General features: G+C 35.9%; 1 protein-coding gene across 1 annotated transcript; it reads left to right on the plus strand.

The window, feature by feature from the left end:
- Positions 1-3,671: 3,671 nt before the first annotated feature.
- LOC139961671 (traB domain-containing protein-like) lies at positions 3,672-24,181 on the plus strand. The gene is made up of 8 exons (XM_071961058.1): positions 3,672-3,772; positions 10,679-11,379; positions 14,080-14,220; positions 15,115-15,225; positions 16,600-16,739; positions 17,259-17,431; positions 19,368-19,476; positions 20,603-24,181. The coding sequence occupies exons 1-8, from the start codon at positions 3,757-3,759 to the stop codon at positions 20,721-20,723; spliced, it is 1,512 nt and encodes a 503-aa protein (XP_071817159.1). The 5' UTR covers positions 3,672-3,756; the 3' UTR covers positions 20,724-24,181.
- The last annotated feature ends 507 nt before the right edge of the window (positions 24,182-24,688 follow it).

Raw genomic sequence — 24,688 nt, forward strand, 5'->3', positions numbered from 1 at the left:
CCAATATACAAGAGTGACTCAAAATTAGAAATTTCCAATTACAGACCGATATCAATTCTTCCTGTCTTGTCAAAAGTGTTTGAAATGCAGTGAAGGTGCTAACAATATAAGTAAATGGTGTAGAAACAACAAGATGGTTATTCATTCCAATATAACAAGTACTATGCTAAACTGTTCTAATTTTTAAAGTTATAGAAGAGTGCTGCAAGGATAATTTTAAATGCTTCTTTTCACGACATATCGACTTTGCTATTTGATGAATTAGGATGGAAGACTTGTGATAGATACATAAAGCAAAAAAGAATGATAATGGTATACAAAATTATAAATGATCTTACCCCATCTTACTGAAAAGAATTATTAACCCCGATAACGGAATTCCATAACCATTTGCTAAGATCCTCATCATCTGAGAATTTCTACATTACTGGGAAACATACTGAATACCATAGAAATAGATTTAAATACTTAGCGGCAAAATAATAGAATGAGCTAAATCCTATAAGATAAAACATGCCAACACTCTTGAGAGTTTTAAAGAAATGATTTCTAATGTTTAGTAATGGTGCATTTACCAGACCTTGATACATGTTTTATCTACTCGTTGTAATTCTATTTCAGTGTTCTTTGTGATTTTATTTTGTGTTTTATTCTTATTTTACTCTGTTATTTAAATGTTCATATGTTCTAATTTCTGAAATTGTAAATTATGTTTGAGGGAATTATGTAAGATTAGCGTTTTGTATCGCTATATGAGTTTTACCCTTGAAAGTTGAAATCAATAAATCAATAAATCAATAAATATTGATACAATACAGGTGTCGGATCACAATTTATCGTTCCATTGACTTACACACTGAGTTCGTCACTCTGAAGGGCCCGCTAAAATATAGATAGAATTTTTCAGCTGGAATATCCTTATTACCCACCACATGATAGCTGAGATTGGCACTGGTAAGTTTTCTTATTGTCAATGTTTATCTGTATGGGTTTTTTATCATTATAAAACAAAAAATTGTTGGACACAAACGCCGTAGGTCATTGCAATATTTTTCACAACTTGTCAATAGAAACCGATCTGAATCGAAGACTTAAGTCGCTAAGCTGATTTCTGACTCGCTCGCCGACCTTGACTGGAAATTTTCTGGACAGTGTATGTATAAGGACGAGACATATAGCTGCAGTGAAAGGCAACGTTTCTTTCTTATAGTGTAAATCCATCCCTCGTGGCTTCTTTTCTGACAAGCTTGGTAATCTTTGCTCCGTTCGGGAATGTTCTGTCATTATTTAGAATATTACGAACCGCTAAGTGTGGAAACAGTGTTGCTCCTGTTAGAACTATACTGTTTCTTACGTGCTGCTTAACTGATGCGGGCGTTTGAAAGAAAATGTGACACAAAAGGTCGTACCGTTGGCATAAGCAATTCCACGAGCGTGTATGGGAATTATATTGAAAAAGCTGAAATAACTTCATCATTTTACAGACAGGAATACGAAACTATGTGGTGCCCCATCCTTGAGATCCTCCCCCTCCTTTCCACCCCTCCTTTCCGTAGGTGCCACTCATCCGACATGATTAAAATGTGGTGTGAAATGGGGTGCATTCGCCTCTACTTGCATAAAAGAAATCGAAAGATGCGATAATAATGACAGTATAGACAAAGTAGAAATGCAGATACGGCAGAAATCGCCGAAAATAAAATATAGTAGCGTTTAGGATCCAATTATGACATACGTAGGACTTTCCACTGGTAAACTTTATTCATTGTCGCGTAAATCTCTCTAATTTCTACCATATCTACCTTATGCTATTTGTTTCCAACATGTACCTCTTTATTGTAAGTATTATGACAAAAATTGATAAAAATCACGACAATTGCCATAGAACTTATATATTTGTCTAAGATATATAACGTTCCGTTGCTATCGAAAAATCATGAAATAACAGTACGTCCGGTATGGTACCTGAAAGAAGCCTCAAGTTACTTTACCAAACAGAGGGCGCTTAACACAAAACGGTTACAGAGCCGTACATCGACACGGCTCTGTACGTATCGGCATATGCAGAAAAAGTACTTTTCACATCATCGACGATTTGTACCGTATATGATTAAAGGGTAATGTATATTAAGTTAATTTTGAGGAGTTTTGATGTTAAATTTTTTGATAGTTATATCAATGCTGGATGTTTTGCCAATTTCATATACTTGTTTATTGGTAGTATACCTTGGGGTTTTGAGGCAGATACGGTAGGCAGAGTTATTATTAAAGTACGGAGAGCTAATAAAGGCGAAACTACCATACAAAAAAATAGGTTTCACTTTGGAATGATAGATTTTAAGGAGAGTTACTGCTCTTAATATGGTTGTATTACTTAATGCTCTAAGAGACTAAAGGGTTCTTCATGCTATCCCTGTAACTATATATGAGTTTTATATTTTAGTTCTTTGTCATCAATTGTTACTCCTAGGAAAATAGCTTCTTTAATATTAGTTATTGTATTATTAAATAGGTTGATTGTCTTGGTTTTTATTTTATTTCTACTAAAGGGGTATTCGAATATTATGAATTTACTCTTAATTTGGTTTATTTTTATTCGCTGCTGGTAACACCACTCTCATCTATTATGGTTTTGTCAATAATTTAATGCATTTGTGACTGCTTTACATGTGTTCCAAATGGCTAAATCGTCTGCGAATTGGCTAATTTTGGTAGTACTGACTTTATTGGTGGGTAGGTCGTTTACATACAAAGAGCATAGTAGAGGACTTAGTATACTGACACCTGGAGAGTACCAGCTTCAAGAATGAAAGGATCGGAATGGATGGAGTTGTACTTAATTTGCATGAACCGGTTAGTTAAATAAGAAGAAAGGAGCCTGGTGATATTGGAAGTTAAATTTGAATAATTGCATTTGAGACCATTATACCAGGTTTTATCGAATGCCTATTCAGCATCAAGGAAGACTGCCGTTGTGTTAAGTCTACTTTTCAATCCTATTTTAATTCTTTCAGTTAATCTAACAAGTGGTTTTATTTTGTAGATTTATTGTTCTGAATCCGGATTGAGAGGTATTAAGAGGTTATTGCTTTCTAGGTGGGTTCTTATTCTGTTGTCCATTATTTTGTCGATTTTTTATCCTATTGCTAAAAGTAGGCTTATATGTCTGTATTTTCTTGGTTAGAGGGGGGGGGGGGTCTGCCGCAGCAGAAAGAACTTACTCGAGAGAAGGGGCTAGTATCTAATGGAGTTGGGCTGGGCGACATACTTCTAAAAAAAAGAAGAGAGAAATGAATAGAAAAAACATCCTGATTGGAGTGACCTCTCCCAACTCTCCCTTCTCTGAAACTCTGCTCCGGGACCTTTTCATCAAATCCCCCCCCTCCCTCCCCCACAGTTTTCAGTCTGCAGGCTGATTTTGTTCTTAATCCAGACCGGGGAAAAAACTTTTCAGTATAAATTAGTGTAGTCCGTTGCAAACCACTGCAAACTAACTTAGAATTGGCTTCAATTCTTCTTTCCAAAACACGTGATAATAATCAATGCTTGTTGTAAACTCCTCTTATATTTCTCATAGCCCTCTTAAAATATTTTGGGGATCACTGTTCAATGTATTTGGTAAACAATAACTAGGATATTTATTAAGCATATTGCGTAATTATTGACTGGTCACATTATTTGGGCCTTAGAAGATTTGAGAAGTTAACAGCTGTGTCACTCACTCACTGTTACTCGTGTTTTAGGACCATTGATGTTATGGAAACAATCAAAGGTACAGTTCGATTGTTGAGGAAACAAACAGCATACATTTGACCATGAGAACATATTTAAATATGTTATTTCATACATTTACTTAGTTAGAAAAACATTGTTTAGTGTTACTGTGTGAAAGGATAGCCTAATGTTAATCACTAACGTTACTAACTTACATTACGATGCATCGCCGGCCTAGCCTAACTATAGTATAGACCTGTATACATGTAACCTGACTAGGCTAGTGTACGATTAATGTAAAGGTAAAGTCAAATATCGCATAAGACCTGGCCTTGAACTAGCACAAACGTTACAATACAACAATTCTTCAAAGGTAGTTTGAGACTGCTTCGAAAAAGAGTCAACATTTCAAAAAGTTACCATTGTCACTCTTTGAGAGTAGCAGTCATAGTAAAGTTGGCACTACACACTAGTATTGCATTAAATTGGCTACAAATGAGGCCAATACAATAAATAAACTTTCAGGTACAATTATAAAATACAGGGCCATTCATTAACTCTTCCCAGCATCCGGATGGGCCGATGCGCGGTATGTCTGTACATGTCCGTACACGTATGACGCCCTCTAAAATTCCATCACGTATTTCATTTTGACTCTGCATCCGCGCATCTACCACGGAAGTACTAGGAAAGGACTCCCCAAAATTTTCCCTATATACCATCACGTATTATAAATACTGAAAGTCCCGCATGTGCGAAGATATTCCACATCATTAGTGCACATGTCGTTCTAGACTCTGCATCCGCGTACTAGGAATGGACTTGGATAATTTTCCAAAGTTTCCCCATATACCATCACGTATTTCATTTGGCTCAGCATCCGCACATCCACCCAGGGAATACTAGGAATGGACTTAAAAATTTTTCAAAAAGTTTCCACATATACCATCACGTATTTCAAATACTGTGACGTGTGACGTTCTTAAAAGGCACCCGTACATGTGCAACGCCCTCTAAAATTCCACCACAGAAGTACTAGGAAAGGACATAGGAAATTTTTGACTCCGCATCCAAGCATCCACACATCCACTCAAAAAGAAAGAACTTGGACTTTGACATGTTTTCCTCACATACGTACTGGGGTGAGACTGAGCATCCGCACATCCAGATGCTCAGATAGAATCATCGAGTGGCCCTGTATTCTATAATTACTCCAACTTTCTGATAGCATAAAAGGAATGTCTCAATAATTTCCAACTAACAGCCCCATTTTAACAAAAGTCATACACAATAAATAAAATATAAATGTTTTCTGATGGGTTGTCTTAGTGGACAAAATTTCTTTGTCAGATATTTCAATGTCAATTTTATTTCTCATATGTTTGTACAAGATAAATGCAATATAACATAGCAGTAGGAAGGTTAACATATGAAGGAAACTAGAAAAATAGCAAGGCTGCTATCTCAGCTAGTGACCAAGTAGAAATATAAAACAATGAAACACTTAAATTATCTTCAGAGGGAATAGGAAAGACACAAAAGACAGAAGAACAGAAAGAGAGAAGGAAGAAGGAAAAGAGGCAAGAAGGATAGCAAAGACTTCAAGTAAAGAAAAACAATAAGTAGAGTGTGGTATTTAAAGAACAAAGTTTAAAGTCAACATGCCTACATGTATATACTTGTTGAGAAGATCATCCTTACATTGAAATGACTTTAGAGACTTAGCATATTTAACATATTGAGACAGAGACTGCCATAGATTGTAACAATAAGTTGTTAAAGCAAATTTGCCATGCTGATTATGTTACTTCAAATAAATTTGTTTTACCAGTTATGATGGAGTGATCACAAGCATTAGAATGGCTCACAACAGCAGAAAATAACATTTGGTAACTTGTTATTTTAATGATAAAATAAACAAAACAATACAATATTAAATGGTTATCTTTTATCATAACCAACTTATTTTCTTTGTATAAGAGGTTAGTTGGAAATGTCTAGGCTTGTTCAAAAGTAGCTTAATCATCTATTTTGTAGGGTTGGTAGTGGTCTGAAATATGGCACTTTAGTAGTGCTGTACATTTTAATGGCATACCTTAGCTTAGAGTAAATCAAAGAATAATGGACTTGAGTTGCAATGACTCAAGAGAGAATTCCCCTAAGGAGGTAAAAAGGTAGATATCTGGGAAGAAGCTTACTGCATATATCCAATTCTAGCATTCATTGTTAAGGATCTAAAAGTTATGTTGTGAATGTATGACAGTGTTGACTTGTTTAATTGTAGGACAACATCAAAGAGATTGTCATTACCAATGTTTTATACGACGGTTATTTATGTTCTTAACATCATGAAGTTACCATAGATCGTCTTACGATAGACACCAAAAGCAGGGTTCACCGTGAGAAGCACTAGCCTTGGGGATATAGTGGCCACAGCTGTCGCTAAGTCAGTTCCTCAGAAAGCAAAGTAGCAATTTGAGTTGAAATAGAAAATGAGCAGGGACACAAAGATACCACTACAATATACATTCATCACACCTGTTTGATAGATTGATTTAAGAAAATGAATAACAAATTTAGACCAAAGTTTTGATGATAGGTACCCGGTGTTGTGAACATTTTCAATTTTTTTGGAATGGCGGAACAATTCATGGAATAGGCTAATTAATGTACAAATATGTTGAAATAAAAATTTTGCATAAAAAAAACTTGCTATACATCTTTAAACTTGAATAACAATTGACCACTTGCATAGCAGTTTGTGATGCCATGCCAGATAATTTATTCTCTGCAATTAGCTTGAAAATATCTTGTTTTAATGGTGTAGTAATATCTAAGTACTGTTCTGTCCTTGCCAAAAGACTTTGTGATTCTTTGGAATTGAGGAATTCACCTAAAAGTAATTTACAAAGAAGAAAATACAGAGTTATACCTAATTTTTTGGATACATGTATACAGTGTAAGTGGTCAAAATGGCAGATAGGAAAATGGCCATCCGATTCTAGCTGCTATTGACTACTTTGAGAATGTAGTTTCCAAAAACAATACCTACCTTCTAACAGAAAATTCTCAAGTTCTTCAACTTATTTACAATGATCTTAGATTGATCACCAGAAGTTGAAATTGAAGTGTTATACAGCAAAATGATCACAAACAGAAACCTAGTTATTTTCTCTGTTTACTCATTATGTTGAAAAGACTTGTGAAATATTTCAGGTTTTTGACAACCACCAGTCAGCAGCTCTTACAGTTTGCATCATTTCAAAAATCAAAACTTAAGTTGCGCGGTATTGCTTCTCTTTTTGGTTTTCCTCTCGACGAATTTGAATGAAAACTTCAGTTCAATGAGATTTTGACTTACGTTAAGTAAAGCGATTGAAGTTTTGTACAATCTGTAACAAATCTAAACAGGAGTATAATTCTGTAGCTGGACTACAGGTATAAGCTGGTACCATAGGTTTCCACATCATTCGCGGTCAATTCTGCTAGAATGAAACCTGCTCATGAATGTTCAAAATAGTTTGATAGTTGATACAGCATTTTGATTTCTTGCAGAACTTTTATGAGTTAAGTCAAGACTCGCATTACACTGAACTTGTTTGTTTCTCTTATAAATCTGTCCTTTTGATTCTTTGTCTATATTTCAAATTGTTGAAAGATTCCTTCTCTCTTCTCTTCTACAAAGCTTTCAAACTAATCCTAGTCTTGCTTAATTGTTTACACTTAATTAGCTTGCCATTAATGAAGTGCCTGTAATTTCTTTGTATTACTTCAGTTGCCAAGTTGCACAGTTTTTGTCTCCTTTGTCAGATCTTTAAGCCTCCTATGGTTGTGTTCCTGCGTTTGACATTCCCAAATTAAGTATCAATTCTTTGTACAAGCCAGTATAAATGGGTCTCCTTTTGTATCGACATAATAATGTTTAGCAGTCTTGCTTTTGAAGTATTAAAGCTGCAGAGATGAGCAGAGACTGTTCAGCGAATGTCATTGGGACTTTTTCTCATGTGGATGTAACATTCATCAAAACACTGTCAAGGCACAACTTACATCGGTGGCAAAACAAAACCAGTAAGAAATTGCCTCCCTCCACACTGCCTGTTGGTTTTACATCTCCTGTAGTAGCAGTGTGCCCTTCATATAAAAGGAAAAAAACAAATATGTTCTGTTTCTTTGCTGGTAGGGAGAGGGGGGTTAGTTGATTGCCATTAAAAAGTCAGACATTTTAATTAAATTTGCATAATTTGCATCAGTATTTTAACAAACTTACCGATTACTACTTGCTCAATATAAAATTGCGATGGACCAAACAGAGACACAGTTGTAGAGGCTTTTTACCAAATGAAGGTTAATAAGGAATAATTAAATGAATTCATTTGATCCTCAACTATTCCTCTCTCAGAATAAAAAAATCTATTTGAGTAAATATCCAAATGTAATAGGGCTTGGAATTTTTGGTATTTCAAGTAGGGATATTTTAAAGTAAGATCCCATTTTGATAATTTATTCAGACCTATTAGAAACTTTTTGAGGAGATAAGTTATATTAAATTTTTCTGTGAAGACATTTTGGAGAAAAGTAATTCTGGAAATTTATGGTAATAGTAGTTTATACTGAAAGTAGCCTTTATTAAAGGGGAATATTTACAAATTTGTACCTCAAATGTGGAAATTTCTGAATCATGAGCCGAGCGGATTAGGCGAAAATGTGGATTATGACCACAATACACACTCTCAGCTACAGTATATATGTCTCAGAACAGTAAATTGAACACTTATTTAAAAAGGAATATATTTAAGTCCATGCCCAGAAGATTATCCTTGTCTTGTCATTTTCCAACAAGTTGAAACACAACAACATTAATGTTTCTATTTATAAAAGTACATGACTAATACTCTCCTAATGCCATAGAACCCCTCACAAACTTACACTGATACACAATATTAGATCTAGTATCTTTGCAGATTGAGTTTTTCTTCTGGTAAGTACTCTAGATCAGCTTACTATCATGTGGTACAGTAATCTTGCGAAAATTCTTTGCCAGAGCTTCACTTCCTTTTAGTACCAAAGCTTGAAACTTGATTGGTTGATCAATCATCATGATTTTAAAGATTGAAACTTGATTGGCTGATCAATCATCATGATTCTAAAGGTTGAAACTTGATTGGTTGATCAATCATCATGATTCTAAAGATTGAAACTTGATTGGTTGATCAATCATCATGATTTGAAAGATTGAAACCTGATTGGTTCATCAGTCATCACTATTTAAGTTTGAAACCTGATTGGGTGATCAGTCCTCAAGATTGAAGTGATTGAAACCGGATTGGTTAAGCAATCAACATGAATTGACTAGGTATCCTATCATAATGGATCAATATGGCCTAAGGTCATTCATAAACAAACTTAGAAGCTCACATAAAATGCACTTTTAATGTTGTCTAGTTTGACCTACTGTATACTCTGGCAATTCCCTTGTTGATGTCCCCACATACACTAGTTACATAAATCTGCTAAATATATGACGTTGACTGGTAGGCCTAAAGGTCCTCAGAAAAGTCTGTCATGGCTTTACGGAATTTTAATGATGTCATTGTACCCTGCTTGACTAGTTTATGTGACAGCTAATGTTGTGGTGATAACACACTGGTTATTAGAGACCAAAAATCAAGGAGCAGCAAAAGTATGTGCTACAGTAGTACTCATGCATACCAATGTAATTACTTGCATTAAAAACTTAAAGGACTACTTGCTAAACTAGAAATATATATTTGATGTATTCTCTCTTGCTCTCTCTTTGAAGAGGGGAGGAGGGGACATGGTAGGGTCTGCTATACCAGCTTATGTTACTATACATGCTTTTCCAGTAATTTCTTGTATAAAATATTTACCGTTAAGAAGCAAAAATACCATCTGAATCAAATGCCTTAACAATCAAAATTTTTCTGAATCCAGCTTGCACGATTAGGTGAAGACTATCAGTAAATTACATCGTCAATGAACGATGTGAGAATTTAAACGAAATGTTCTTGAAGTTAGTGAACTAGCAATATTACTGTGATGAAGGAAACCAGTAGACCATTAAGGTATCAGCCCTTACCAAAGTACAACCTGAAATGTATGGACACCACTGGTTTCTTAAAATCCTGTGTTCTGGACCTCTGGTGGGGGATCATTGGCTTTTTCTGACACTGGATCTGGGATAAATAATTGAAGAATGCAAACATGATTTTTCTTCTACTGAGTACATGGCATTCTCTTTGTTGGGATTTGGGAGGATGACTTGGAGAAGGGGGTTGGGGTGGGGGGGGGCAGGGGGAGGAGGAGATTATCTCCTACCATCCCACTTATTAAGAAGGTATCGTGTGAAGCCTAGAACACAAGGATCATAGAAATTGACTGGTTTACTTCAAGCATTGGAGTCAATATCCATGCCAATATGGAAATGTAAAAACCAATCCAAAAATGGAGTACATATATGTCCTTGATTTTTTATCACAAAACTTGAATCGTTGTAACCTTAATGATGAATAGAAGTCATGACATAACCACCATTGCTGTCTTCTGTCACATGTGTATGGACATCCAATCAAATTTGATGACTGTCACCACATGATTGAACATTCATGTCCCATCCAAAGAAACTTATTAGTGAACATCCATTCTAAATTGCTGTTAATTTGTCTTGTTAAGGTAAAACAAATCAACTATTGTATCAAACTTTAAATAAAGTTCTCTTCATCTCTCTGTTAAACATTGAGGTAGTCTTTATTACTGGCAACAACAAGAAGCTACAATTTATTGAGATGTCAATTAACCTGGTGACCTACATACATAGATCTGTATCGTGTAGTATGTCGTGGTCTGTCTTCCTCGGCCCACGACTAACTCCTTAAACTCCAACTGGAATGGAATGCAGATGAAGAGATTATTTACGTTGTATATCTTCTTGTTTATCTTATCGTAGACGGCTTAAATGGTGGTTTGAATTTATCATCGATGGCACAAGATACACAAGGAGGTCTGGGTTACAATGAAGAGAAACTAGACGGTAGCGAAGGGGAGGACGGAGGGAGGGAAGGCAGCTACGAGATGAAGAGCGACAGAGACAGCGAGTGCGACAGCCTCAGCGACGAAGGCAGTTATTCTCCGAGGAAGGCCGAGGTCGAGATGAACGAGTCCGTGACTCTGGAGCAAGGAAATTTCAGAAAGTTGGAACCGAACGATAGGTTGGGTAACGGTGAAAGATTGCACCTGGAGGACGAAGACGAGATTGATGTCGGCTTAGAGGAGGAAGGGGAGAGATTCCTCGCCGGTGACGAGAACCCACCCCGGGTCGAAAACGGGGGCGTGGTGATAGCGGATAACGAACTGGGAGACGACAGCGCCAGCGAGATCGGCAGCTATCACGTCAACTCGGACAAAGAGAGCGTGAAAACGGAGTCCAGTCACGAGAGTGACGCAGAGTACGACCTGGACTCAAACGAATCCTCGGGCGAGGAGGATACGATGGACGAAGTAGAGTTGATAAGGATGAGAGAACTTAAACGTCAGGATAATCCTGAATTACCGGAAACTGTTTCAAAGTTAGTCACACCATCAGGAGCCCGGGTATATCTCATTGGAACAGCACATTTCAGTGAAAAAAGCCAGGAAGATGTTGCAAAGGTATTTATATCTCTCTCATTGCTTTTATTGATTTCTGTGATAAAATGCAGGTCATTTTGAATTGTTATTTTTGAACGATTTTGTTAATTGGGTTAGATTTGTGCCATATCGTATGATTTCATTCTGCTTAAGGCTAGGGCAAGTAACCTCAGGTTGTTAGTGTCTGCAGTAGTTTTCCTGCAGTTATATTCTATGCTGCTTTTCTTTCTTGCCTCTCAAGTTGCTAGCAGTATATACCCATGTATAGTAAGTTGCTTGTACAAGGCACATATTTGAACCCGTGCCATGATGATACCAAAAAAGTTGAAGAAAAATAAGGAGCATCGTATACCTTTTGATATAAATGACCCAGTTACATTCTCCCAAAAGCCAAGACTTGTTCAAAAGGGACTGATAAATTTGATTGGGACACAAAACCTTTCATTGGTATGACTGTGATGTGTGTTTGCATGAAAAAAGGAAGAAATAAGAAAAAAAAACTATTTACTGTATGATACATCTCCCATAGTATCTAGAAAAGAGTTCTGTTAGTTTGAAACGTATTACGTGAATGCCCTTAATACATTACATCCCAAGAAGTAATGAAGAAGATGCGATTCAAAATAAAAAAAACTGTATTAATTTTTTTAAACCAAAACCGTTGAAAATATTAAGATTGGCAAAAAAACAAATGCGTGTGAACGTTTGAAGCTTGTCAACTTCAACAAGGTTAAAACTCAAATACAGGGAATAATTTGATCCAGTATCGCATTGCGAAATGCTATACAAAATGGACAAATTGCTATGTAAAGATGTACAGTATAGTAAGACGGGGTAAAAAAAAAAAACCTTTCCTTAAAGTTTAACATAAAACTCGTTAGGTAGATGCTTAGGTAGATATTTTATCATTGTCAGTTGACAAGTGGGAATACCTTCCTAAATAGCCATAATAAAAATTTCAATCACAATGAGTAAAGGAGAAATTCCAGAAAAGGGGTGGTTTTTTTTTACCCCGGCTGTTAGTCATTTTTGGGGTAAAAAAAAACCCTGCTGGGGTAAAAAAAGTCCACACTGTTAAAACAACATACTACCAAAGAAAATGTGCAAAACCACCAGAAATATTTTCAGCACACTTTAGAAAAGCTTTATTTGGGCATTTTCAATCAAGTTCTGCATGAATTAACCTATTGCCAAACGATAAACTCCGGGAAACAAACCCCACCTTCCGAGACTATAGCAAGATTCTATCAAGACTGTTTATTACCCCCTAAAACATTATTGACCATGTTTTATGAGTTTTATTCTATATATTAGTATCACATCCAGCTGTGGGGTTGGGACTTAGGGTAGAGAATATTTTAGGACTCTAAAAATAACAAGATAACCATATACAGCAGACATATATTGTGTTAGGCTATAACACTAGGCTAACATAGAAATAACTTAGGTTAAGAACAGGCAACAGTTAGTTATAAAAAGGTAAATTATTATATTGGTAGAAATTAGAGGAGCATAGATGTACTCTCTGTGTCAATCATATAGCAATTCTAACATTCTGTGATAAATATAAACCATTTTGGGAGGAAATTAGGACTGGTCTTTTTTTACCCCAAACGGACACTAAACCCTGGGGTAAAAAAAACCCACGTCATTCGAGAAATCTGGCAGATCGTGCGGGTAATTACATTACTGATTCATGTAGGTACACCTCTTGTTATCATAACCAAGAAACAAAAACCTCTATATCAGTTCTAATATTTTTGCAGGATAAAGTTAAAGGACAGTGTTCAGAACTTAAATATTTGCTATTTTTAGAGTATGGGAAAAATCGGCGCTAAAAGTATTGGTCCGCCGATGGAAAAGAATAGTAACAATCAATAAAGTATGTCAGAATTGACTTGGGCACCATGGTTTTCACATACACCATACAAAAATGTGTTTCTATTTCTCACGACTTGTAGTTGGGGGGTGGTTTTTTTTTACCCCAACTACCCTGTGGTTTTTTTTTACCCCGTTTTACTATATAGTGCATTTTTTTCTGTACACAGAAACCATAGTAAGAGTCTGTACACAGAGTTTCTGTACACAGAAACCATAGTAAGAGTCATAGTTCAAAGTTTTCAATACTGCTACACAAAATTTGAACGCTAAATTATTCGGTGAACGTTCATACATAGAGTACGTGTTAGACCATACAAAGCCTGTATTCTAAGTAATTAATGACATTCAATTGATCGATGTACCACTGAAGTCAGTTCATGACAGTGTACATGCAGAAACAGTATCTTTATGCTCTTTCATTTATAAGTATACTTATAAAGCAAACAAAGTGTTAACAGAAGACTGTAGAGAATAACCATCATTTTTCTATGTTTGAATTCAAGCTATAAAAGTTATTTGAAAGAAGTACTGTATTTGTAGTCATTGCTGGTACTAATGATCTGAGCACTAGTTAATTCTCATTTTGAATCAAGGGAGAATACTCTCTAGATATACCTACATATAGTTGTTGCAATGGTATAAAATGGAGAGTGAATCCAAGGAGACTATTAAGCTTCCCTGGTTAACATTGATAAGCTACATTAAGTACTGATCATTCCCATGTCTGCATACATTTATTGCATTTTTCTCACGTTGTTGAACAACCTTTTAGGACCCCGTCCTTGCTCTGTTTACGATCCTGTTTACGATTCATAACTGTTTTATTCTTGCCTTCCATAGATAATCCAATCAGTGCAACCTGATGTAGTAGTATTAGAATTATGTAAGAGCAGACTGAGTATACTAAGTTTAGACGAGGAGACCCTCCTACGAGAAGCCCAGAATCTCAATACCGCAAAGCTGAGACAATCAATACAACAGGTACAGTAGGATGAACATCACCATATCTACTCTAAAACAGTGCACACATCAGCTGGTCGCAAACAACTGCTGTACTGCACATTTGTCCTGTAGACTTTATCTAAACGCTGACTTGTGTCACCTCCAGGAGATCTTAAAATTTATTTATTAAGCTTGATTAAATTTCAAGTCATGTTTTCGGATTAGGTAGATGGGAAAGTGCATGTGTTGGTTGGAGACAGGTAAGTATTTTGGATCGTAAGTATCCAACCCAGTAAGTGTTGGAGGAACTAGAGAAATCTACCATTTTTACACCGAGTTCCCGAGGGGAATTTTAGCAGGTGTTCCATTTGTTTAACTTTTGGATTTAATATATAAGTGTTTTCAGAAATTCGAGGACAATTTGTTCTTTTAATATGCAACATGAGGAAGATAATAGATATGAATATTTATGACTTAAAAAGATGAAAATCTATTAAATTTAGAGTATCTTAAACTTCAAACACAAACCGATTATCAGTCCTCCCATCAATGACCTCCTAGTGTTTTACACAGTTGTAAGGAATTCTTTCATCGTTACTATACCTCTCCTGTTGCATGTAGCTTCACCATCATAAAAAAAACCCATTTTCATGGCTTGAAATAAATCTAGTGTTGTACTACTTTTGGAATGTATTATTCTTGTTGATGTTACAGTGTGTCCTAGTTACCTACTGTACATCATTCTAATGAGAAAGCAGCACATTACTTGTACAGTACAGTAGCTACCCTGTACATATACAAATGCTAAAAAGAAACTGAAATGTAAAGATTGATAGAGCTTGACAGTTGGTGCAATTCATTTTAAGCTTCAGGTAACATATGGTATGCCATGTATGCAATGTATCCCATACGGTCTGAAATCATTCTCCACAGAGTGGTGTAATTGGAGGTGTCATGCAGCTATTATTACTCTCCATGTCAGCTCATCTCACCAAAGAACTAGGTATGGCCCCAGGAGGGGAATTCAGAAGAGCTTTCAAAGAGGTAGGTTAAACAGACCAAGGTGCATTGGGAATTCTACGACTATTTTTTTTTTTTCAAAGATCTTCCTTTAAAAACCTTGATATCCAACTCATCAGGATATTAAACCAAGTGGAAGTGATTTTGAAAAAATTTGTTTTACTTAATTTTTCCGACATTCACAGCACAGCACACACCACAGAGCATTTAAGGGGCTCAATTAAATTAGTTGAAAAGTGAAAAAGTTGAAATTGCATTATTAAATGCTGGCATTTCGTCTATACACTCATTCTACTTGATTTCCGACATTCACAGTGTATGCCTAGCCTATTACATTTTCAAAGAAGCTTTGCGTTGGAGTTGTATCCCGTACAGCAGTGTGCAATGCACGCCATTCAGACATGCATGTATGGTAACTAGTCTACAGCCAAAGTTCTCACTTCGCAATTTGACAGTCATTTTGTTGATGTATATTAGTTACAAGTTTAATAATCATATGATTCATTTTTGTACACGTTATAAGCCTATCACTATATGCTTTCCTTGCGCAAAAGCCAAGCTTGTCAGGGGTCATTATAACTATTGTGTGTTCCTATAGAGGTATTTTAAAGTGCATGTTTTCATGGAGGACAGTAGCCCTAGATGCAAGTTTTACAGAGCAAACCCAAACATCTTTCAGATGTTGCATTCCGTGGACACAAGTTTTACAGAGCGGGCACAAACATCTTTCAGATGTTGCGTCCCATGGATGCAAGTTTTAAATCTAACAACAATACTGATTTTACAGTAGTACATCTAAGTGACTTGTTGATATGAAAAAGCAAAAGTGGTTTTGAGGTTCTTTGCGATGGGTACATCATTTAGCCTTTAGGATTATTGGACAGGTATCGGCAATTCATGCATGCATACCAGGGAAAATTTTGAACGGCTGTCCGTTGTTGCGAGATGATCTAATTTACTTTGTGCTTCGCGTACCTGTCTCCTCACAACCTCAGCCCTCTCACTGAGATGACCAAAATCGGTTTGAAATGACCAAAATCAGTTTTGGAAGTGTTTGCATCAAATTCAGATTGCATTGTAAGTAAATATTCCCCCCCCCCCTTCCTCCAAAAAGATGATTAATGGGCTATACTGAAATAAAACAAGAATAATGGTAGGCATATGATCCATCTGAAGGGGAGATTTACTGACCCAATGCTGGTATTCTAATTTCACCAAACATAAACATCTCTCCTACAGTGTACATATAGGTCATACATTGTTTTAAGCCACACTGTAAACACTGGAGAAAGTAGAGATTGTAATTATTAAATTATATTACCCTTAATACATTGTAATAATTTTGAACATTCGCAACCGTTTTTTACCCCCCCCCCCTTCTCTTTTTGTACATCACAGGCTCAAACTATACCTGGCTGCAGGGTTCACCTTGGTGACAGGCCGATCCAAATAACCCTTAAACGTGCAATGAGTTCCCTCTCAATATGGCAGAAGCTGAGATTAGCCTGGTATTTACTGACCAGTAAAGAATCCATCACGTAAGTCTAACTCATTTGGTTTAATTTTTGCCTCTGATTATTGGCTAGATTGGGGGCTTGAACCAGTGACCATAAGGTGCAAAGTCTTATGCTTACTTACTGCACTCCTCTTTTTCACAATTCCTTTCGACTGGTTTGATCTCTAATCCGCACAGTCTACAATAAAAGATAGCTTTTGTTGCAATATGTGCCCTTGTCATTCCACTTCTGGGTCATACAGCTCCCCCACCCACCCCCTGTTGTTTATTCAGTTTTTACTATTCAAGTGTCCTACTCCTATTTGAGGAAACAAGTCATGTGACAATTAAATCACCTGAACTATCCAGTCCCGGTTTGTGGCCGATCTCCACCCCCCCCTCCCCCCCGTCAAGATTGTTAGGGTGCTCTTCAGAAGCCTGACAGCCTTTAATCAGATTACAAAGATGTCAATCAAAGTGTCCTTATTATAAAGCCTTTTTGTCACTTTCCAAAGTTTTAATAATTGTGCGGTTTCCTTCCCTTTTTTGTTGTTTACAACAGAGCTGAAGATGTTGAGAAATATAAACAGAAAGATCTCTTGGAAGAAATGCTCGGTGAGATAACTGGGGAATTCCCAGGCTTAAGTAGCGTGTTTGTCACGGAGAGAGACCTGTTTCTCGCACAATCATTGAAGGGCTGCGCCCAGCCAGTACCCCGACCTGATAGTCTGACAGGTAATTACTTTAGAGAATTAATTACTTTAGAGAATTTATGATAATAAATGATCATGAATATTCATGTTGCAAATGTATTTAACTTTGTACATTAGTTTCTTCTTTTATATACATAGATGAAGCATAATTTGTGTTTATAATTTGATCCACAAATCATATCGGATGATAGACACCTGTCAGGATACCTGGTCATAAATATACTTTTCTGGTGTTATTTAATCTTCTGTACCAGCGAGAACCAGCTATGACAAGCTGCCAGATACCTGGTCATACCAAAGAATATATTAATACTTTTCTGGTGTTATTTATTCTTCTGTACCAGCAAGAACCAGATAAATTAACACTTTTCTGGTGTTATTTATTCTTCTGTACCAGCAAGAACCAGATAAATTAACACTTTTCTGGTGTTATTTATTCTTCTGTACCAGCGAGAACAAGCTGTGACAAGCTGCCAGAGTACTAAGTCAGGAGCAAGTTTGAACAATTATCATGTTAAAACAATGAAAAGACATATCTTAATGTATACAGTTCATCCCATCAACTATGTACATGAACTTCATGGATTCTTAGACTTTATGAAGATCAAACACAGATGCAGTATTGTTAAATTCCTACATGTTGATATTCCCAAAGTACAGTTGATAAATTAATGTAAGGTTGGTGAGAAAGTTTATAGCCCTATCCAGAGGTCACACAACTGTTGTTTGTTTGGATGTATGGCATACCTGAGCACAGCTGTTTTGACATTTTCTGTCTCCTAACCAGCGAATAGTTCACAGTTGCCCTCGCTAAAGAGTGATCAATATGTTGACATTTTGTTTTTGTTTTCTTGGCAATGTTGAGGCAGCCTATAATGTTTCCACTTGAGTTCAGAGTGTATCAACAGTTTTACAAGAATATAAAATTGACAAATATTTGTTGCTTGGATGAGACTTTTATTTCAATGACAGCTAACTTTGTCTTAATCTTTAATACAAACAGCAGCCAGTTAGTTGGCTCTTTCTGTGGAAATTTAAAAATAACGATTTGTCATGTCTGTTAACCAGAGATATTCAAACAATAAATATGCTACTTTGTTAATGTTCTCATATTTCGGAGCATAGGATAGAAATTTTAATTTTACATAATGTATTATAACTTTAAAATAAAAATAAAACTGTTAGCAAACTGCTTAACCACTAGAGAGCCTGTGTAAGAGAATGTGTAAAAAAAAAGTTGCCCTGACGTTTCGATTATAACTTTGAAAGACTTTGGGGAGATGGAATTCAAAAGCCAAAAATTAAGGAGACAAAATTTTCCACTGATAATTTTCTGATTTTCTCTTTATACCCTAACAATATGTAAAAAAATCAACATGTTGGATTATATAAACAGGATTTAAACTGTCATAAAGGCTTGTCTAGTTCCATATGATCCTGGCAGCATTTGGACTTCGAGAAATTCAGGACTTGATTATCATATTCCGGAATATTTAAATTTAATTTGTATCCTCCTTTAAGTTACATAGATGTGTTATTTATAGATGTGACACTTATTGGTTCATTGAGAACCGATCTATTAATAAACCATCTCCGTCACGGATAATCAGTTTAGTGCAGACGGCTGAGGTAATGATAACCAGAAATGGATATACATCAAGTTTTCGGTCTCGGCTTCTTTCCTCATGATGTTGAATATGACTGATACCTTGATGTCAAAGTCGTGTTCCTTACCGATATTGCTACGGTTCTCAAATTACCTCTGTCGTGGATGAGAATCAGCCACACAGGTCAAATTCTTTTGATGGTTGACGGAGAGTTTGACATTTCTAACATAAAGTAAATTGGACGTTCCTTTAACTCCCTTTAGTAAGTAAGGGAATGATGCCTTTGTTTAGAGGAAACAACAAAACAACACAGATCATTTGATACAAAAACTGTCTGTTTTCTCTGTGTAGGTTGCTACCTCCCAATTGTGGTTGGTGTGGTCGGTATGGGTCATGTTCCGGGCATCATATCAAACTGGACCAAGGAAGTTACCAGAGAAGAAATAGCAAATATCGTAAGGTAAGCACAACCCTCCCCATCTGCATCCCCTTCACCACATCCTTTCCCCAAAAGATCACTTCTAAACTCAGATGTGAGACAAGGTTATAAAACATTGATTGGTTAACATCTGAACATTACGATGCATATGTTCACAGATATCTGTTGCCATGAGTGATTCTTCTGTTCTACTTGAATTGACATTCCAGTAGGCCTAGCAGTTCAGTGGGTGATAGTTGAAACTTTACAGCAAACAGTCAACAGGACCTAAGACAAACATTATAAATAGATATAAATAAACCCAAGTTAAGACTGTTTGAAGCTTCCTTGAATCAAATGGAATTTAGGTAAGAAAGAATCTAAAGGTGAATAAGTCCTTATTAGATCGTAGATAAACATGACGATAGTAATATGAAATAAGATCTGGCAGGATTAGTGAAGCACTTCATGATAGTTCTGTTCAAGAGTAAGAGACTTTCAAAATTCAGTTTCAATGCTGTTTGCATCCAGTGATTTGAATGTTTTGATTCAATGCCTTAACGGTGACAAAGCTATCTTGTTATTTTGATCTTCCTGGCTGCAAATTCAGACAAAGGATTCAAAATTGCCTTGGTTGGAGGAGCTGTTTGCTTGATTAAGAAATGATGGCGTAGTTGTGGTACTGGTTGTTTGTGTATGAAGTTGTACTGTTGTGAATGTGCAGTCATAAGGTTGGTTTAGTTTAGTTTAGCAAATCCCAAGGATTAGTAAGCGAACAGAAGCTTATTTGGAACCACATCTGTGTGGTGATTGTGGATGAACACTGGCTTTTATATACCGAGCCTTCTCTTTTTGATGAGTCTTCAGAGAGTTTATACATGTAATTGTCGCACCCATTCCTGTTCCCGGGACTGCTATTTAAAGTCCCCATCTGATGGACAAGAGTTTACCTTGGCATCTGACCACCTTCTCAAATACTGAGGGAGATGTAGGCACCCCCATTCATCATCACTGAATTGCAGTCATAATGAATAAAGTTGTTACGATACCATTGAAAGAACCAAACCACAGTTTGGTTCTGTCCTTTGGTCCATACACCCTGTTGCGAATGTTACATACTCCAATGTGTTGTTATTAACCCTAAGCCGTTTGCATTGCAATCTTTCAGAGTGCCTCCACCCTCAAGATCATCTCGGTTGGTTAAACTAGGCGTACAAGGTTCTGTACTCAGTTTATTTATCTACGGCTGTGTGAGGTGCTACAGATGGTCCGGCATTAGTTTGTGGTGACCCGCGGGAACGGTCTAGCCGGAACCACAAATAAGGAAGGATGACAACCTAGTGGATTATTGTCATGGAGGACTCCGTCAAAGATGCAGTCACTGGCAAGCACTCTGTGGGTAGCGTACGCCTCTACAGAAGACTACGTCTGTATGGGAACTGAGGCCTAATGTTATCCCTGACTGGATCAGTCTAGAAATGTCAGCTCAAATATAAATACAGAATCATCTTATTTACTGTCGGGTCGAAGACTAGCAGAGCTACATAGTTCAAGAGATGTTCCCTTGCCTGTTAAATATCGATTTATTTATTAAGATGAAACAGAAGAAAAGTGCCGTCTTTAATACAAGTTAAGTACCTTTGGAAAATTATGTCACAGAACTTGCAGTGTCCATAAGGTAGAACATCATAGCCCTTGACTTACTTCACATAGTTTAGAGGGCATCAAATACATCAATTACATTGTCACATATCAACTTTAAAAGCACCAAAATACTTCTTTACAAAGAATGATGTCATTTTCTCTATGTATTTCCAAGTCTGTGGTCTCATGATTTATCAAATCATTGATCAGGGATTATTTTGTTCATGTGGATACAGCTCAACAGTAAAATATTATCTCAAGATGAAGTAGGGGGTTGGGGGGGGGGTGGTTGATAAATGGAATTAAAACTTCACCGGATGGTGACTAAAAAATCCTCTGATCTCATTTGAAGGTTGAATGATTTGTGGCCCAAGAAACAATTGACCCGTTACTGAGATTTTACAGACTTTTATTGATCAAGTAAGGGTACATTTGTTGTTTCTTGTAATAAGTCATAATTTTATCATAATAAGATAGTGAAATGTTCCCAGCAATAACAAAATATCTCAAAATGAGCTGTCATTTTCAGGGGTTATTAAAGCAACATTCAGACTTGAGTTATCTATAACCCCCCTCCCCCCGTAAATATGTAAACCAAGCAATTCTCAGCCTCAATTAAACTACACATTCTATAATCTAACGTTAGAAATATTTGGTCACAGTTAGTGGAAGAAGTGAATACAGGTGAGATGTTTATGACTTTATTATTTAAAGGAGTAGTGCGGTTGTGTTTTACTGGAGTTTTATGAAGGAAACTCATTCCAGGCATGCGTACTCGATAAACAAACATAAAGAAGAAGAAAATAGGAAATGGAGGTAAAATTTACCAGAGATATGATGGCGTGGACAAACTGAAATATTTGTCGTTGATTTTGTTTCCCAAACCTGTGGAATCAGGTCAGGTCTGGCTGATGTTACAGAGACTTGGGAAAACTTAATGAGGAAAAGTATTAACAACTGAAACTTTATATTTAAGGTTAAGGATGAAGGGTTGTATTTTTGTCAGCCTTGGCCTAATGTTTTTTTCTTTTTTTCTTTATAAATTGATAGAGCATATTAAAATGTGTTGTATACTACAAAACAATATACCTTAAGAATTGTAATTTGGGGAGAAGGGGAGGGGGAGGGATGGGCGGAGTTTTGAAGGAATTATGCCTTGCTATATTTTCATTTCAGATTATTTCAGTTAACAGTTTAATAGGCTTGTTGATACAGATAAAGTATTAAAGTTCAGTTAACTTGTTGTTTCAAATTTTAATTTTGTGATCTTGTGAGGTTATTTTTTTTCCTTGTTTATAATAATGGAATGAATAACGAACGAAAATTTGACACGGTGGTATTACAGTGAATTTAAACTTACACTCTGGTGTAGTTAAATATGTGTGAAGGAAATTCAATACATGATAATTGGGGTATTTTATATGTCCTTCTTAAAGTAGCAATGGCAGGCATTTTGCACAAATTTTATTGAACTTTTACAGGCATTTTAGACTGTGTGTATTAGTTCCTTGGGTATGGGAAGCTAACTTTTTGGGAACCAGATTCTATAATAACCTGCAGACCCCATTCAACTTTGTAATTATTTGGACAATAGAATAAAAGGTTAAGTGGAATCTGACATTGAAAACAATAGCAGACAATGGTAGTAACTGTCAAGTATGTCACTATATGCTCTATTATGTTTCTCACCTTGTTTTAAGGATTTAATCAAATGAACTTTGAATAAGATAATTGGATTTGAAACTTTATTAGATAAACAGGTGGAACATTATGGATCATTTCAGTGTTTCTCTAGCTACAACTGGCTTATAGATTCTCACCTTTAAAATTTGCTAAATGACTTGAATGTGCTCATGTATAAACGGTCTTGAAAAATGTGTTTAATTTTACCTCTGACAGATCACTAAACATTGGTACACGATTTTTCGTCTGAAAAATTATTCAGAAATAAATTTGATATATCAAACCAGTTCTCTTTTGAATGTGGCAATTTGCATCCATAACTTTACTTCATTGTGACATTTCAAATAAGATGGTTGGCTATTGAAGGTGTCTCTTAAGATGGTTAAATATTCATTATAGGTGTTTCCAGTGACTTGTTCACCTTGCCAACCTCTGCTGGGATTATTGAAATGTCTCTGTCACTCACTACTCACTTCCCTCGCGAAGGACAGGTGTTGTCAGATTTCATAATTTGGTTTAACGATGAGATTTATTTTCAGTAATTAATCAAAATTTTACGATTAATCAAAGCAATAAATAACAATATTTTAATTGTGCATAGATAACATTTATTAATCATTATTCCTCATTACCAAGGAAGACAAAAAAAGAGAATTTTTTCACTTTATTATTAAAAAGTAAAGCAGAAATTTTATATTTTTTACAGCTGGTGAAGCTGATTACTCATTTATCTTTGCTATCGTTTTTTATATTTTAAGTACAAATATGGAAGACAGTAATAAATTAGTAACTAATTAATTTGACTCTCTGTCTAGTCTTATGCCTCTAATTTACATTTTTTTTATGCTGTTTATGATGTCTCTGTATTTGTAACACAATGTTTACGTATAACAATCATTTTGGGAACTGGCAAAATTATTTTAGATTTTGTAAGAATTGGAGGGGTTGAGGTGGGGGGGGGGGGGTGAGGGGTATATCAAATACTTTGAATGTGTTTTATGTTTGTCTTACAGTGAACTAAGTTGTCTCTGGAATGTTTGTTCCTCTACTTTTAATATGAACTTGTTAAAAATGTATCGCTCAATATGGTAAGATATTTTAAAATTTATTATACTTGATAAAACATTGTGAATTTCCATTGAAAAAAAATTACCAAAAAACCAACGTTGAATTTATGTTTATATATCAGGTTTATGTTTAGAAAGCTAAACCTTGGTTGAAAAATTCTGTTCGTACACAAGAACCATTTCTTGTGTAGCATTTGTGTAGCATAATTATTGATCTATTGGACAAGTGTTAATTGTTCCTTCTTATACTGCCAAATATATCATTTTGTGCTCTAATTAATATTGTTAATGCTTCTAACAAGGAAAAAAATAAATATATTTTCAAGTTCATTAAACTGTCTGATTTAATTTGATACATTGTTGTTGTTATCTTTGCTGAATAACATAAAGTACTGGATTATGTAATGGAGGTGGGGGAGGGGGGGCACAATACTGCAGACACAGTGGGGCTAGGGATTGTATGTGTATCGAAAACTTTGGTTGACAAAGCATCTTAGTACTATCAGCTTTTGTGGTCTGTACAAAGAATAATGTGCTTTATAATTTAAGATAGACTTTACGGGTAAATCTCAACTCTAAAGTTGCAGTAGTATTGAAGGGTTGATGCCTCGAAAACCTTTCTTTTGGTCATGTTGTCTGGGAATATGACTAACACAGATAGTCCCTCCCAACCCAACCCAACCCCCCTCCCCCACCCCTTTATTTCTCTCTTAAGGTATAGAAGAAAGCAATTTCCTTAAAAAGTGATGAAATGACTTGCGTTATGAACTTTTGTCTCCATTTCAACCACTGCAGTGATTAAGTATTACCAAAATTAAAAATAAAATGGTTTTATCAGTTTAACGTTTACGTGTATTCTG

This window comes from Apostichopus japonicus, chromosome 20, assembly GCF_037975245.1.
Source record: "Apostichopus japonicus isolate 1M-3 chromosome 20, ASM3797524v1, whole genome shotgun sequence".
Taxonomy (NCBI): domain Eukaryota; kingdom Metazoa; phylum Echinodermata; class Holothuroidea; order Aspidochirotida; family Stichopodidae; genus Apostichopus; species Apostichopus japonicus.

Excerpts from the sequence above, each read along its gene's own strand:
- LOC139961671 (XM_071961058.1), top strand. Across the intron at positions 11,380-14,079 it reads GCCAGGAAGATGTTGCAAAG|ATAATCCAATCAGTGCAACC; the intron begins GTATTTATATCT and ends TGCCTTCCATAG. Across the intron at positions 19,477-20,602 it reads GAAATAGCAAATATCGTAAG|AGTGCCTCCACCCTCAAGAT; the intron begins GTAAGCACAACC and ends GCAATCTTTCAG.